Source organism: Mobula hypostoma, chromosome 7, assembly GCF_963921235.1.
Source record: "Mobula hypostoma chromosome 7, sMobHyp1.1, whole genome shotgun sequence".
Taxonomy (NCBI): Eukaryota; Metazoa; Chordata; class Chondrichthyes; order Myliobatiformes; family Myliobatidae; genus Mobula; species Mobula hypostoma.
Window position 1 is genome coordinate 95,729,256 of NC_086103.1, and position 18,203 is coordinate 95,747,458.

At 43.6% G+C, this 18,203-nt stretch overlaps 1 protein-coding gene across 3 annotated transcripts in view; it reads left to right on the top strand.

The window, feature by feature from the left end:
- LOC134349434 (insulin receptor substrate 2-like) overlaps positions 1-18,203 on the top strand; it is a 170,910-nt gene that overhangs the window by 59,571 nt on the left and 93,136 nt on the right. Inside the window, exon 2 of one of the 3 annotated variants that reach the window (XM_063053729.1) lies at positions 13,926-14,219. The exons of the other annotated variants lie outside the window; for them this stretch is intronic. Within the exon in view, the coding sequence (XP_062909799.1) occupies positions 13,926-13,948 (23 nt within the window). The 3' untranslated portion in view covers positions 13,949-14,219. Of the gene's footprint in view, positions 1-13,925; positions 14,220-18,203 lie in introns of those variants that run through there. 3 annotated transcript variants of the gene reach the window in all.

The following is an 18,203-nucleotide window of genomic DNA, read 5'->3' on the forward strand; positions in this document are numbered from 1 at the left end:
GGTTAAGTGTGCTTTAAATACTGAATGTCATCACCGATGGACAGACGTCACAATGATCAACTTGATTTGCCATATACAGTGCATGAAGAAATTGTTGTGGTGTATTGGTGCACTGTGCAACAAAAAGACACAATTAAGCTATGACAATATGCATAAATAATAGCCTGTAAAAAGCATTGTAAAAGTGTTTATACTGCAGTGCAGTGACTGGAGTAATAGATAGATTGGCGGGGGGGAGCTAGAATGATTGATCAGATTAAATGCCTGGGGGAAGAAATTTTTAAAATGCAGTGATGCTTTTGTTTTAATAGCCCTGTACCACTCTCCAGAAGGGAACTTTTGGAAAAGCGGTATGCAATGACACCTTAATACAGGTGTCCCCCACTTTTCGATCGTTCACTTTACGAAACCTCACTGTTACGAAAGACCTACATTAGTTATCTGTTTTTGCTAACAGAAGGTGTTTTCACTGTTACGAAAAAAGGCAGCGTGCGGAAAAAGCAGCGCGCCGCGCGCCCCGAGCAGCCACTCTCCCCCGTATTTGGAACGGCATTCTCGCCGGCATTGCTTAAACACGTGCCTGTGAGCAGCCGTTAGCAAGATGAGTTCTAAGGTATTGGAAAAGCCTGAAAGAACTCGTAAGGGTGTTGCACTTAGCGTAAAACTAGACATAATTAAGCGTTTTGATCGTGGTGAACGAAGTAAGGACAAAGTGAGTTTGGCTTGTGGAAGTTGACAAAGATGATGTTGAAGAGGTTTTGGCATCCCATGACCAAGAACTGATAGATGAAGAGCTGATGCAATTGGAAGAGGAAAGGATAACAATCAAAACCGAATGCAGTAGCGAAAGTGAAGTCGTCCAGGAACTGAACGTGAAGCAACTGTGTGAGATTTTCGCTGCAATGATAAAGTACGACTTTAATTTTGAAAGGGTACGTTGGTTTAGGGCATATTTGCAAGATGGTTTGAGTGCTTACAAAGAACTGTATGATAGAACAATGTGTGAGGCTAGACAGTCAAGCATACTGTCGTTTTTCAAGCCTTCCACATCAGCCACAGCAGATGACGAACCTCGACCTTCGACATCGAGGGCAGGCAGATGTAGAAGAAGATGACCTGCCTGCCCTGATTGACAATGAGACGACACCCCCGTGTCCCACCACCCCAACCCCCGGGCCGCGGACAGATACCAATTCGCGGAGAATGCAGCGGTAGCTGGGAGGCATCCAGCACGTCTTTAAGAAAAAAGCCGAAATAAACAAGCTGATTAATTAGGTGCCACCCGGCACGTAAATGTCGGCGCAGATCAGAGACAATTGCCAGTTGCGTCACCTCTGATCTGGGCCGACATTTACGTGCCGGGCGGCACCTAATTAATTAGCTTGTTTATTTCGGCTTTTTTCTTAAAGATGTGCTGGGTGCATCCCGGCCACCGCTGTACCCCTGCATGCTTCGCAGATCGATATCGGTTTGCTGCCCGGAGGGTGGGGGCCACTGCACCACCCCAACCTCCAACGACTCAGCCTAACACACCATCATCAGTGTTCTTGACGCTGTCTTCCTGATCCCTGTAAGTGATATTACACTGTACATACATTATTTCTACTTTATATCGGCTGTGTATTTTTACGTGTTATTTGGTATGATTTGGCAGCTTCATAGCTTAAAGGTTACTGAGCGCTTGCACCATGTTTCTGCCGAGAGCGCTTGCGTGAGATTTTCGCTACGGAGAACAGTGCAGGCAATCGTTGTAGAGAAGTATTTCTAATTTATATAGGCTGTGTATTTATCATATCATTCCTGCTTTTACTATATGTTACTGTTATTTTAGGTTTTATGTGTTATTTGGCATGATTTGGTAGGTTATTTTTGGGTCTGCGAATGCTCACAAATTTTCCCCATATAAATAAATGGTAATTGCTTCTTCACTTTACATCATTCCGGCTTACGAACCGTTTCATAGGAACGCTCTACATTTGGATGGCAGGGGAAACCTGTATATTCATTTTATACTGATTAGCAGTGTTAAAATGGAGAGCACTAGACTATCATTAAGGGTTCAGACTTGAATTTTATTATCGGCTGCAGTGCATGTTCAAATCTTAATAACAATGAATAGTTCAAAGTTATTCATACTTTGTGAAAGAAGTATGTCAGCATTTTCATTAGTGGGTTTGGTTACCATTTTAAAGGATTATAATCTGCTTCTCCCATCAGTGCAGGTTCTAAAATATGTCAATTTATGCCTATTCAATACCAAGTTGGCCACCAGGATTCCTATCATGCCTAACAAAACAACTTCCTGCTGTGACCTTGTCTATCCTAAACTAAGACCTGGCTGAGTTCTTTGTCATATAATAAACATCAGTTTCCTGCGGCCAAACATGTAGCTATTGCAACTTGCAGTGCTTACCTTCTTTATGGAATATATAGAACAACTTTTGATCCGGTCCTGCCAAAGCCCTGTTTGTGCTTCACCTCAACTCTGCTTCCAGAACACCAGCACGAGGATTGGTGCTACTCCCCAAGTGCTGCTGCCCTCATCCTTAAATCAAAATTTCATTATTTTTGGTGCCATATCCCATTCTGCTTGGCATCAAATGGTCCATCCTTATCCCATCACTACTTTTTTATGTCCTGTCAAAGTAACCTTGCGTACGGACATTCCTGTGCCAGCCTCACTGTATGTATATAAACTATTTTATGTGCTTATATTTTTTTATGATTGTATTCTTACTGGTTTTTGTAATGCTACTTGAGATCCTGAGTAACAATTATTTTGTTCTCCTTTATACTTGTGTACTGGAAATGACATTAAACAATCTTGTATCTTGACTGCAGGTCTCTCTGTCTGCAATTTAGGAGATAGGCTAGTCACAAACATACACTACAATCTTACAAATTACTATAGCTGTCATGACTGTACTTCTTTCCAAATGGAGAAGGTCTGCATCACTTTCTTTCAGTTATTCCATCATCTTTGTATTTTATGTGACGATATTTTCCACACAGATGCCTCAGAAGTTTCCTCATTTCTGAAACTGGCCTTAGAGGACAAAGCCTTTGACCACATTGCAACTATTACCCCCTCAACTATGCTTGCCCCATCTCTTCTTGGGAAAAAGACAGCATTCCCCACTCTACTCCATAAGTCTCTACCTTCAACAGATCATCCTTTGCAAAGTCTGCCAGTTCCATCAAGGTTCCAGTGAAACATCTTCCCTTCCCCACACCACAAGAGATATAAGATTGTCCTTTTATCTCTTCCTTTCTGACCATTTGTTGACCTAAATAGTCTTTATAAATAAAGCAGTAACTCATTTGCATTTGTTTCTAATCTCACATGCTGCATTGATGATTATGATGTGATCTCCTCAACTTCATACTGAGTGATGTGAGCACCCCTAGTCAGACCACCATCAACAATCACCTGTCATAAAGATTAATTATGGGTGCCTAGCCTATCACTTTTTAGTAAGTTAATACCAGTGAATATCAAGGCAACCCCTATTTGATCAAATTTAACCCAACCTGACAACATCTATCCTGTTGACACAAAGGAAGTGTCACCTGAGACGAAGACTATTGTAATTCAATATCAGGCCTCTTGTATCCTGCACCAAATCCACACCCACTCTACAGCAAACAAAACCCTGCCCAACACTAACCACTTTAACACCGTGCTTCTTTCAAACCCAAAGTTGAATTTTACACCGAACAGCTTGCCTAGTTCACACAACCCTCTCCAAAACTGATACTAGGATTTTGTTCAGCTGACAGAAAATGTAGAACCACTAAACCTGTCCACTGCGAGCATCAAGCCTATTGCCTGTTAACTGCAAACCTGAGCTACCTGACACCTATTTCAGCCCAACTCCAAAGCTTACCTTCAACTAGCAATTAGCTTTTGTATAAACAGTATTTTCTTTCTGGTTTAATTTTTATGCTGGTTTGTATTTTATATAATTAGTTCTCTAGTGCCTACAGTTCTTGGTATCATTCTGGAAGCTCATCTGGCATTGTAGTATTTGAATGGGGGCCATCTGATTGATTAACTCTTATCTACAAATTTGAATGGAATGTCTTTATCTGGGGTATAAAAAGGGCAGTGCATGTTGGCTTGTCACCTTTATTTTTCTTTGTGTCTAGCCCTGTTTCCGATTCTCTTTGTTCCATTACCACTTAACAAGATGATCATGAAGCAACATGTTTTATGTCTCTTTTTGGACTTCCTGGGATTAAAAACATCAGAATCCAATGTAGCCTTTCTACCAGACATAAAGCATATTTACAAATGACAGCAAGTATACCCTCAAATGCAATAACACTATCACCCACCACCAACCACTCACATACAACACATCTCAATGTTCAAAAGTTCAACGTAAATTTATTATCAAAGTACATAACAGGTCACCATAAACTACCCTGAGATTCATTTTCTTGCAGGCATGCTCAACGAATCATAATAGAATAATTAATAGATCGCACCACCTTGAACGTTCAACTCTAGCTCCTCTGTGCAGCCCGAGGCATAAATTACTGGCACATTAACCTTGATGCTTGGTCTTCTTGTTGGACTACTTTAGCTCAATTGCAATGGCTAGTGTGTATCCACCTACCTTTAGCTTCTACTTTCATCAATGAGTTAGTAACTAGCAGCACTTGATAAGAGTTCCCACCAAACCCCCAGTGGATCCTTTATGTGCTTTCTTATTCAGGACTCACTCACCACGAATCAGGCTGTCCTCTGCTTGTTGGATTACTCCAAGCAGCAGAAACCTATTGAAATGCAAACCAGACAGTTTGGGTTAATTTCACACAATAGTTAACTAAACCATCTGCCATAATGTGAATATCAGCCTGTCTGAGTTCAAGAGCTCCCAGCAGTGATATAAGACCTTAAATGGATTTAATTTAGTTTTCTTGTTTGGGGTTGCTCTGAAGCTACATTAAACCATAGGAAAAGCCATAGGCCACAGTACGCCTTCCCCATGATACTTAATTGGTCATATCTGATGATTCCATTCATTTGTTCAACTTCTCCTGATGACTCTGAATAGTCTTTCCATTGTCCACATCACCCAATGTTCACCAGTTGACATTAATCCTGACAGACACTGCCAGTGAAATGAGTTCTTGGTCAGAGTCGATGCGACGTGACAATCTCCATGTAGGAATATAGTTAGTGATCGGCGTTTTTGCTGTGTGCGCAGTTGCTGGAATAGCTTCGTCCCATCTTGAAAGCTTGTCCACAATTACCAGTACATCTGAGTATCCTTGACACTTTGACAAATCAATGCAGTCCATTTGTAAATGTAAAATGGACCAGGTGGAGCAAGAGCACTTAATTGCGGTAGGTTTTCAGCTGCTCCAGGATCTGTTTTCTGGCATGTCATGCATATTTCAAATACTTTTCAAGCTTGTGCCTTGAACTTGAAATTCCACCATCACTGGGAGAATCTGTTGATCATATCTTCCACCCCAAAGTGTCCCAGGGTGTAACTGCTGTGCCAGATAGGGAAGCAATGTAATTGCAAAGGACAACAAACTCTGCAAATATTTAAAAAAAAAGAAAAATAATCATAAATAAACAATACTTATCAAGAACCTGAGAGGAAGGGTCCTTGAAAGTGTGTCCATAGGTTGTGGGATAATTTTAGTGATGGGCAAGTGAATCTTGTGGTTTAAGAGCCTGATGGTTGATTGGTAATAAATGTTCCTGAATCTTGTGGAGTGAGTCTTGAGGCTTTTTACCACCTTCCTGAAGGCAGCAGTGAGAAGAGAGCATGACTTGAGGGGGATCACTGATGATGGATGCTGCTTTCCCTTTGACAGCGCTCCGAATATATGCTCTCAGTGGTGGGGAGGCCTTTACCCGTGATGGACTGGGCCATATCCACTACTTCTAACGCAAACATGAGGAAATCTGCAGATGCTGGAATTTCAAGCAACACACATAAAAATTGCTGGTGAATGCAGCAGGCCAGGCAGCATCTCTAGGAAGAGGTACAGTCGACATTTCGGGCCGAGACCCTTCGTCAGGACTAACTGAAAGAAGAGTTAATAAGAGATTTGAAAGTGGGAGGGGGAGGGGGAGATCCGAAATGACAGAAGACAGGAGGCAGAAGGGATGGAGCTAAGAGCTGGAAAGTTGATTGGCAAAAGGGATATGAGAGGATCATGGGACAGGAGGCCTAGGGAGAAAGAAAGGGGGAGGGGGAAGCCCAGAGGATGGGCAATAAAGGATGGGGTACGAGGGGGAGGTGGGGCATTAATGGAAGTTAGAGAAGTCAATGTTCATGCAACACCTTATATTCCGTTGGAGGCTACCCAGACGGAATATAAGGTGTTGCATGAACATTGACTTCTTTAACTTCCGTTAATGCCCCACCTCCCTTTCGTATCCCATCCATTATTTATTTATCTTTTATTATTATATATTTTTTTCTCTCTCCTTTTTCTCCCTCTGTCCTTGTCACTATACTCCTTGCCCATCCTCTGGGCTTCCCCCCTCCCCCTTTTCTTTCTCCCTAGGCCTCCTGTCCCATGATCCTCTCATATCCCTTTTGCCAATCAACTGTCCAGCTCTTAGCTCCATCCCTTCCCCCTCCTGTCTTCTCCTATCATTTCAGATCTCCCCCTCCCACTTTCAAATCTCTTACTATCTCTTCTTTCAGTTAGTCCTGACGAAGGGTCTCGGCCTGAAACTTCAACTGTACCTCTTCCTAGAGATGCTGCCTGGCCTGCTGCATTCACCAGCAACTTTGATGTGTGTTGCTCCACTACTTCTAGTAGAGTTTTCCATTCAAGGACAATGGTGTTTCCATACTAGGTTGTAATGCAACCAGTCAATATACTCCCCACCACACATCTATAGAAATTTGTCAAAGTTTTAGATGTAATGCAGAATCTTCACAAAATCCTTTGGAAGGAGCGGGGCTGCGTGTTCTTTATAATTGCACATAACAGCTAGGCCCCGGGTAGGTAATCTGAAATTATAACACTTGAGGAATTAAAGTTGCTGACCCTCTCCACCTCTGATCCTCCAGCAGGGTTGCCTCATCCTGAAGTCAATAATCAGACCAAAAATAAGATATAGGAGCAGAATTAAGCCTTTTGGATCATCGAGTTTGCTCTGCAATTTCATTCTAGCTGGTCCAATTTTCCTCTCAGCCCTGATCTCCTGCCTTCTTCACCCATGTCCCTTCATGCCCTGACCAGTCAAGAATATACATAAAGACTTGGCCTCCACAGCTGCCTGTGGCAAAGAATTCCACAGATTCTGGCTAAAGAAATTCTTCCTCGTCTCCATTCTAAAAGGGCATCCTCTATCCTGAGGCTGTGTCCTCTGATCTTAAACTCTCCCGTCAGAGTAAACATCCTCTCCACACCCACTGTATCAAGGCCTTTCAACAGTCGACAGGTTTCAATGAGGTCACCACTCATTCTTCTGAATTCCAGTGAATACAGGCCCAGAGCCATCACTCTTCATGTGACAAGCCATTCAATCCTGGAATCATTTTCTTTAACCTCCTTTGAACCCTCTCCAGTTTTAGGACATCCTTTCAAAGATAAGGGGCCCAGTACTGCTCATAATACTCTTAAGTGAGGCCTCACCCGTGCTGTATAAAGTCTGAACTTTACATCCTTGTTTTTATATTCTAGTCCTCTTGCAGTGAATGCTAACATTGCATTTGGCTTCAGATTGTTATTGTCGCTGTTTTTTCTGCAGGGAGGGGTGGAGGATTTGAAGCATTTTTGCTGTATTTTTGTGCGGGGGCAGGTTGGGGGAATTTGATGCTATTGTCACAGGATTTTTTTCTGCAATGGAGAGGCTGGGGGATTTTGGGGTCTGCGAGATTTGTTTGTTTCTTCTCTGGGCTGGGGCGGGAGTTGATGTCTTTTTGTATTTCATGGCTATGTGGAGAAGACAAATATCAGAGTTGTACATGCATACTTTGACAAGAAGTTGAACCTTTGATGGAAAGCCAAATGTACTGACGCTCATCATCAGATACATACTCATATGGTAGCGAACCTGTACTTACTGTGCACTACACCTGTTGGGATTAGGCCAATGCCATTCCAATACTTAGGCCACACCACTCACTGCAAAGTCACTCTACCTGGCATTGTTTTGCTCTGACCTCACCTTTCCCAATCTAACCTTATGACCCCAGTAGCCTGTAGCATACTCCACACTTGATACAATAAAACCTAAGACACAGGCAGAATTAGGCCATTCGGTCCATTGAGTCTGTTCTGCCAATCCATCATGGCTGATTTATTATCCCTCAACCCCATTCTCCTGCCTGCTCCCTGTAAACTTTGGTGCCCTGATTATCAAGAACGTATCAACCTCCACCTGATGACTAGGCGTGCACAGCTGTTTGGAGCAAAGAATTCTACACATTCACCACCCTCAGGCTAAAGAAATTGCTCCTCATCTCTATTCTGAATGGACGTCCCTCTCTTCTGACATTGTGTACTCTGGTCTTCACTAGAATGATTCCGGGAATGAGAGGGTTAACATATGAGGAACATTTGTCCGCTCTTGGACTGTATTCCTTGGAGTTTAGAAGAATGAGGGGAGACCTCATAGAAACACTTCGAATGTTAAAAGGCATGGACAGAGTGGATATGGCAAAGTTGTTTCCCATGATGGGGGAGTCGAGTACGAGAGGGCATGACTTAAGGATTGAAGGGCGCCCTTCAGAACAGAAATGCAAAGAAATTTTTTTAGTCAGAGGGTGGTGAATCTATGGAATTTGTTGTCACGGGCAGCAGTGGAGGCCAAGTCATTGCGTGTATTTAAGGCAGAGATTGATAGGTATCTGAGTAGCCAGGGCATCAAAGGTTATGTGAGAAGGTGGGGGAGTGGGACTAAATAGGAGAAAATGGATCAGCTCATGATAAAATGGCGGAGCAGACTTGATGGGCCGAATGGCCTACTTCTGCTCCTTTGTCTTATGGTCTTATGGTCTTAGACTCCCCCACCAGAGGAAACATCCTCTCCACATCCAGTGTATCTAGGCCTTTTAATATGCAGTCGGCTTCAATGGTGTCCCTCCACATTCTTCTGAACTCCAGGGAGTATAAGCCCAGAGTCAACAAATGCTCCTCATACGTTAACACTTTGATTCACGGAATAATTCTTCTGAATGTCAGCTGGACCCTCTCTAATGCCAGCACATTGTTTTCTTAAATAAGGAGCCAAAGCTGCTCACAATGCTCCAAGCGCAGTCTGACCAATGCCTCATAAAGCCTCAGTATCAAACCTTTCCTCCTATACTTAAAAATGTAGAAAAACCTACAACACAATACAGGCCCTTTGGCCCACAATGCTGTGCCGAACATGTACTTTAGAAATTACCTTGGGTTACCCATAGCCCTCTAGTTTTCTAAGCTCCATGTACCTATCCAGGAGTCTCTTAAAAGTCCCTATTATATCCACCTCCAACACTGTCGTCGGCAGCCCATTCCAAGCACTCACCACTCTCTGCGTAAAAAAAAATCTTACCCCTGACACCTCCTCTGTACCTGCTTCCAAGCTTCTTAAAACTGTGTCCTTTCGAGTTAGTCATTTGAGTCCAAGGAAAAAGCCTCTTGAGTATCCACACGATCAATGCCTCTCATCATCTTATACATGTCTATCAGGTCACCTCATCCTCCATCGCTCCAAGGAGAAAAGGCCAAGTTCATTCATCCTATTCTCATAAGGCATGCTCCCCAATCCAGGCAACATCCTTGTAAATCTCTTCTGCACCATTTCTATGGTTTCCACATCCTTCCTGTAGTGAGGTAACCAGAACTGAACACAGTACTCCAGATAGGGTTTTACCAGGGTCCTATACAGCTGTAACATGACCTCTCAGCTCTTGAACTCAATCTCACAGTTGGTGAAGGCCAATAACACTTTATGCCTTCTTAACCACACAGTCAACCTGCGCAGCAGCTTTGAGCGTCCTATGGACTCGGACCTCAAGATCTCTCTGATCCTCCACACTGCCAAGAGTCTTACCATTAATACTATATTCTGCCATCATGTTTGACCTACCAAAATGAACCACCTCACGCTTATCAGGGTTGAACTCCATCTGCCACTTCTCAGCCCAGTTTTGCATCCTATCGATGTCCCACTGTAACCTCTTACAGCCCTCCACACTATCCACAAAACCCCCAACCTTTGTGTCATCAGCAAATTTATTAACCCATCCCTCCACTTCCTCATTCAGGTAATTTATAAAAATCACGAAGAGAAGGAGTCCCAAAACAGATCTCTGAGGCACACCACTGGTCACCAATTTCCATGTAGAATATGACCCATCTACAACCACTCTTTGTCTTCTGTGTGCAAGCCAGTTCTGGATCCATAAAACAATGTCCCCTTGGATCCCATGCCTCCTTACATTCTCAATAAGCCTTGCATGGGGTACCTTATCAAATGCCTTGTTGAGATCCATATACACTACATCGGGGGTCCCCGACCTTTTTTGCAGTGCGGACCGGTTTCATGTTGACAATATTCTTGCGGACTGGGGGGGCGGCGGGATGGTTGCCAACGGACAAGATTAGCAGTCAAATACGTTGTGTTTACCCAACGAAAGACTACAATGACCATGAAGCCTTGCGTGGGCACCAATGTGCATGCGTTCTTTGCGCATGCGCGCACCTGCCTATTATTTTACTACAAATCGTTTTTGGCGATTCTGTTTGGGGGGGGGGTGTTAATCACGACCAGAATATCGCTGATAAGTGGCTAATACACTCAATTTCGTTTCTAAAAGGCTTTATGTAACGAATTTAATATTAAACACACAGTGCATTTTCCTCGCATGAATATAGCGAGAAGTCAATTATCAGGGGAGGACAGGGGATCTTGAAGTAAGTGTTGAACGAACTTCCAGTAGAAGTGTCAGAAGCAGGTTCGATATTATCATTTAAAGAAAAATTGGATAGGTATATGGACAGGAAAGGAATGGAGGGTTATGGGCTGAGTGCAGGTCGGTGGGACGAGGTGAGAGTAGCATTCGGCACGGACTGGAAGGGCAGAGATGGCCTGTTTCCGTGCTGTAATTGTTATACGGTTATATAAGTCGATAGCATCATAACATTTTAAGTAACGTTTGGATATTAAACACAGCGTGTATTTTCCCAGTATGAACTTATAAAATCATTGCAATGCACCAATATCGCTGAATCAGTGGGAGCCCTGGGCTTGCTTTCCTGCAACAAGACGGCCCTATTGAGGGGTGATGGGGGACAGCGATACTCGAACGGGGTTCCTTATGTCCAGTCTAATCTGCAATTTAGTTTTTGTTACATTCATCGCAGATATGTTGGGAATGGAAGCAACGTTTTCGGTGCTTCCATGGCTATCTCAGGATATTGAGCCTTGACTTTGATCCAGAATGCCGGCAGAGATGTTATGTCAAACAGACTTTTCAGCCCGCCGTCATTTGCAAGTTCAAGGAGTTGATCTCCTTCCCGCGCTGACATAGATGACGTGCGCATAATGGCTCAATAGTGGGCGTGACAGGGAATGAGGAAAGGTGCAGCTGACTCATATCACCACATCATATCGTTTCCTCGTGGCCCGGTAGTGCATGCTCTGCGGCCCGGTAGCGGTCCGCGGCCCGGTGGTTGGGGACCGCTGCGCTACATCTACTGCTCTACCTTCATCAATGTGTTTAGTCACATCCTCAAAAAATGCAATCAGGCTCGTAAGGCACAAAGCCATGTTGACTATTCATAATCATATGATACCTCTCCAAATGTTCATAAATCCTGGCTTTCAGGATCTTCTCCATCAACCTACCAACCACTGAAGTAAAACTCACTGGTCTATAATTTCCAGGGCTATCTCTACTCCCCTTCTTGAATAAGGGAACAATATCTGCAACCCTCCAATCCTCCGGAACATCTCCCATCCCTATTAATGATGCAAAGATCATTACCAGATGCTCAGCAATCTCCTCCCTTGCTTCCCACTGTAGCCTGGGGTATATCTCGTCCAGTCCCAGTGACTTATCCAAATTGATGCTTTCCAAAAGCTCCAGCACATCCTCTTTCTTAATGTCTACATGCTCAAGCTTTTTAGTCCGCTGTAAGTCATCCCTATAATCGCCGAGATCCTTTTCCGTAGTGAATACTGAAGCAGAGTATTCATTAAATATTGCCGCTATCTCTTCCAGTTCCATACACACTTTTCCACTGTCACACCAGATTGGCCCTATTCTCTCACGTCTTCTTGCTCTTCACATATTTGTAGAATGCCTTAGGGCTTTCCTTAATTTTGTTCGCCAAGTCTTCTCATGGCCTCTTCTGGCTCTCCTAATTTCATTCTTAAGCTCCTTTCTGATAGCCTTTTAATTTTCTAGAACTGTATCATTATCTAGTTTTTTGAATCTTTTGTAAGCTTTTCTTCTTTACTAGATTGTCAATGGCCTTTGTACACCATGGTTCCTGTATCCTACCATCCTTTCTCTGTCTCATTGGAACGTACCTGTCCAGAACGCCACAGAAATATCCCCTGAACATTTGCCACATTTCTGCCGTACATTTCACTGAGAACATCTGTTCCCAATTTATGCTTCCAAGTTCCTGCCTGATAGCTTCATATTTCTTCTTATTCCAATTAAACACTTTTCTAATTTGTCTGTTCCTATCCTTCTCCAATGCTATGGTAAAGGAGGTAGAATTGTGATCACTATCTCCAAAATGCTGTCCCACTGAGAGACCTGACACCTGACCAAGTTCATTTCCCAATACCAGATCAAGTACAGCCTCTCCTCTTGTAGGCTTATCTACATATTGTGTCAAGAAACCTTCTTGAACACACCTAACAAACTCCATCCCATCTAAACCCCTTACTCTAGGAAGATGCCAATCAATATTTGAGAAATTAAAATTCCCCATCATGACAACCCTGTTATTACTGCACCGCTCCAGAATCTGTCTCCCTCTCTGCTTCTCGATGGCCCTGTTACTTTTGAGTGGTCTATCAAAAACACACAGTAGAGTTATTGTCCCCTTCCTGTTTCTAACTTCCACCCATAGAAACTCAGTAGACAATCCCTCCATGACTTCCTCCTTTTCTGCAGCTGTGACACTATCTCTGATCAGCAATGCCAAACCCCCACCTCTTTTGCCTCCCTCCCTGTCCTTTCTGAAACATCTGAAGCCTGGCACTCGAAGGAACCATTCCTGTCCCTGAGCCATCCAAGTCTCTGTAACGGCCACAACATCATAGCTCCACGTAGTGATCCACACTCTAAGCTCATCCGCTTTGTTCATGATACTGTTTGTATTAAAATAGACATATCTCAAACCATCGGACTGAGTGTGTCCCTTCTCTATCTCCTGCCTATCCTCCCTCTTACACTGTCTCCAAGCTTTCTCTATTTGTGTTGCAACTGCCCCTTCCTCCGTCTCTTCAGTTTGGTTCCCAACCCCCAGCAATTCTCGTTTAAACTCTCCCCAGTAGCCTTAGCAAACCTCCCTGCCAGGATATCGGTCCCCCTCGGATTCAAGTGCAACTCCTCCATTTGTACAGGTCACTCCTGCCCCAGAAGAGGTCCAAATGATCCAGAACTCTGAATCCTTGCCCCCTGCTCCAATCCCTCAGCCACGAATGAATCCTCCACCTCACTCTATTCCTATACTCGCTGTCACGTGGCACAGGCAGTAATCCCAAGTTTACTACCTTTGAGGTCCTGCTTCTCAGCTTCTTTCCTAAATCCCTGTTGTCTGTTTTCAGGACATCCTCCCTTCTCCTACCTATATTGCTGGTACCAATATGCCCCACGACCTCTGGCTGTTCACCTTCCCACTTCAGGATATTGTGAACGTGATCAGCAACATCTCGGACCCTGGCACCGGGGACGCAAACTATCATCTGTGTTTCTTTCCTGTGTCCACAGAATGGCCTCAATGCCCCCCCTAACTATGGAGTCCCCTGTCACTGCAGCCATTCTCTTCCTTTCTCTACCCTTCTGTGCCAGAGGTGTGGTCACTGTTGATTCCCCCAGGTAGGTCATGAACTCAATTCTAGTCCACTCAAAATGAATGCTAATATTGCATTTGTCTTCATTGCCACTGTCTCAACTTCAGAATTAGAATCGGAATCAGGTTTATTATCACTGGCATGTGTCGAAAAATTTGTTAACTTAGCAGCAACAGTTCAATGCAATACATAATGGAAGGAAAAAAGTTAATTAATTACAGTATGCGTATATTGAATAGAATAAAAATTGTACAAACACAGAAAAATATATATTAAAAAAAATGAGGTAGTGTTCATGGGTTCAATGTTTATTTAGGAATCAGATGGCAGAAGAGAAGAAGCTGTTCCTGAATCACTGAGTGTGTACCTTCAGTACCTCCTAGCTGACGATAACAATGAGAAAAGGACATGCCCTGGGGCTGGGGATCCTTAAAAATAGATGCTACCTTTCTGAGCCATTGCTCCTTGAAGATGTCCTGGGTACTTTGTAGGCTAGTACCCAAAATGGAACCAACTAAGTTTACGACCCTCTGCAGCTTCTTTCGGTCCTGTGCAGTAGCCTCCCCCGCCGCTCCCCATACCAAACAGTGATGCAGCCTGTCAGAATGCTCTCCATGGTACATCTATAGAAGTATTTGAGTGTATTTGTTGACATATCAAATTTCTTCAAACTCCTAATGGAGTATAGTCCTATTTATAGCTGCATCGATACGTTGGGACTAGGTTAGGTCCTCAGAGATCTTGACACCCAGGAACTTGAAACTGCTCACTCTCTCCACTTCTAATCCCTCTGAGGATTGGTACGTGTTCCTTCATCTTACCCTTCCTGCAGTCCACAATCAGCTCTTTCATCTTACTGACATTGAGTGCAAGGTTGTTGCTGCGACACCACTCCACTAGTTGGCATACCTCGCTCCTGTATGCCCTCTCGTCACCATCGGAGATTCAACCAACAATGGTTGTATCATCAACAAATTTATAGTTGCTGATTAACCTTCAGGGAATAGAAACATAGAAAATAAGTGCAGGAGTAGGCCATTCGGCCCTTCGAGTCTGCATCGCCGTTCAGTATGATCATGGCTGATCATTCAAGTCAGAACCCTGTACCAACCTTCCCTCCATACCCCCTGATCCCTTTAGCCACAAGGGCCATATCTAACTCCCTCTTAAATATAGCCAATGAACTGGCCTCAACTGATTCCTGTGGCAGAGAATTCCACAGATTCACCACTCTCTGTGTGAAGAAGTTTTTCCTAATCTCGGTCCTAAAAGGCTTCCCCTTTATCCTCAAACTGTGACCCCTCGTTCTGGACTTCCCCAACATCGGGAACAATCTTCCTGCATCTAGCCTGTCCAATCCCTTTAGGATTTTATATGTTTCAATAAGATCCCCCCTCAATCTTCTAAATTCCAACCAGTATAAGCCTAGTCGATCCAGTCTTTCATCATATGAAAGTCCTGCCATCCCAGGAATCAATCTGGTGAACCTTCTTTGTACTCCCTCTATGGCAAAGCTGTCTTTTCTCAGATTAGGGGACCAAAACTGCACACAATACTCCAGGTGTGGTCTCACCAAGGCCTTGTACAACTGCAGTAGTACCTCCCTGCTCCTGCACAAGTACTCCCAAGTACCTTTGCACCTCTGATTTTTGAATTTTCTCCCCAATTATAAATCATCTATGTCTTTATTCCTTCTACCAAAGTGCATGACTTCCCTGCATTGTATTCCATCACAATAGTTCAATAGTTTCTTTTAATGTCAGAGAATGTATACAATATACAATCTGAAATTCTTGTTCTTTGCAGACATTCACGAAAACAGAAGCCTGCCCCACAGAATGAGTGATAGTAAAAAAATTGTTAGAACCCCAAAGCCTCCCCTACTCCCCCTCCCATGCACAAACAGCAGCAAAGCATCAACCCATCCCCTTCCCCACTTACTTCAGCAAAAAACATCAGCACCCTCCACCCACCGAACAAGCAATAGCAATAGCACAACCCCCAAGAAAGACCATGATCTGCAGCAGAACAAAAAACTAATCATTCACCAGGCCAATTTGACATAACACAGGCTCTCTCTCTTCTTCATAAAGGGGCAGAGAGGTGTCACTCAGTGAGACGGGAGACATAAAACAACTTGCTGATTTACAGTGTTAAAGTCTGTGCATCACATTTTCTGTGTTCTCTGACTCGAGAATCGGCAACAAACTCACCCCACCAATGAGAGAAAAACTGAGAGTGCGATCTGAGTACAGAGCCCCCCAACAGCTGATCTGCTGTTCTCGATATTCCATTTTCTCCTGCGATGCTTTGTTTGACGGCACCAGCATAGCAGCGGCTAGTCTTGATATTGGAAAACAACTGGTCAATGACCCCTAGGAGCCATGAAAAACTGAAGTCGGAGTGTAGCTCTAGGTCATGGTCTTCAACAGAACCTCATCCACCTTGAAAAGGAAAAAGAGAGATATTAAAGGTAGAAATAAGCTGTTTCCACAGTTGAGTTCAAAGGTGTCACTGTCTAGAGCCATTTGCCACTTGTTTGCTCGTTCTTCAAACCTTTCTAACTCATTCTTCAGACTCCCTGCTTCCACAACATTACCTGCCCCTCCACCTATCTTTGTATCGTCTGCAAACTTGGCCACAAAGCTATTAATTCAGTTATCCAAATTGTTAACATATAATGTGAAAGGAGGCAATTCCAATAGACCCTGCAGAACACCACTGGTCAGCGGCAGCCAACCAGAAAAGGGCCTTTACTCCCAAGCTTTGCCTCCTGCTAGTCCCCCAATCTTCTATCCATGTTAATATCTTTCCTGTAATAACACAGGCTCTTATTTGTTAACCAGTCTCGTGTGGCACCTTGTCAAAGGACTTTTGAAAATCCAAGTCAACAACATCCACTGACTTTCCTTAGTCTATCCTGCCTGTAATTTCCTCAAAGAATTCCAACAGGTTTGTCAAGCAAGATTTCCCCTTGATAAAACCACACTGACTTTGACTGACTTTATCATGTGCCTCCAGGTACTCTGAAACCTCATCCCCAATAATGAACTCCAACATCATCCCAACCACTGAAGTCAGGCTAACTGGCCTATAATTTCTTTTCTTCTGTGACATTTCCTTTTCAAGAAGTGAAGTGACATTTGTAATTTTCCAGGAACCATTCCAGAACCTCGTGATTCTTGAGAGATCATTATTAATTCCTCCACAGTCTCTTCAACCATCTGTTTCAGAGCCTGGAGTGCATTCCGTCAGGCCCTGGTGACTTAGCTACCTTCAGACCTTTCAGCTTCCCAAGTATCTTCTCCTTAGTATTGCAGCTGCTCCCAATTCTGCCCTTGACGCTCTTGAACAATGTTAGCGTCTTCCACAATGAAGGCTGATGCAAAATACTTATTCAGTTAGTCACAATTTCTTTGCCTGCCTAATTTTCCTCTCTCCAGTCTGATATCCACTCTTGCCTCTCTTTCACTCTTTGCATATCTGAATAAACTTGTTCTATCCCTTTTTATATTATTGTCCAGCTTAACTTCATATCCATCTTTCCTCTCCTTATGTTTTTTATTAGTTGCCTTCTGTTGGTTTTTAAAAGTCAAGTCACTTTTTATTGTCATTTCGACCATATCTTCTGGTACAGTACACAGTAAAAATGAGACAACATTTTTCAGGACCATGGTGTACATGAACAATACAAAACTACACTGAACTATGTAAAACAACACAAAACTACACTAGACTACAGACCTACCCAGGACTGCATAAAGTGCACAAAACAGTGCAGGCATTACAATAAATAAGACAATATGCACAGTAGAGGGCAGTAGGTTGGTGGCAGTCCAGGCTCTGGGTATTGAGGAGTCTGATGGCTTGGGGGAAGAAACTGTACATAGTCTGGTCGTGACAGCCTGAATACTTCGGTGCCTTTTGCCAGATGGCAGGAGGGAGGGGTACGTGGGGTCCTTCATAATGCTGTTTGCTCTATGGGTGCAGCGTGTGGTGTAAATGTCTGTAATGGCGGGAAGAGAGACCTCAATGATCTTCTCAGCTGACCTCATTATCTGCTGCAGGGTTTTGCGATCCGAGATGGTGCACGTTCCAAACCAGGCAGTGATGCAGCTGCTCAGGATGCTCCCAATACATACTCTGTAGAATGTGGTGAGAATGGGGGTGGGAGATGGATTTTTCTCAGCCTTCG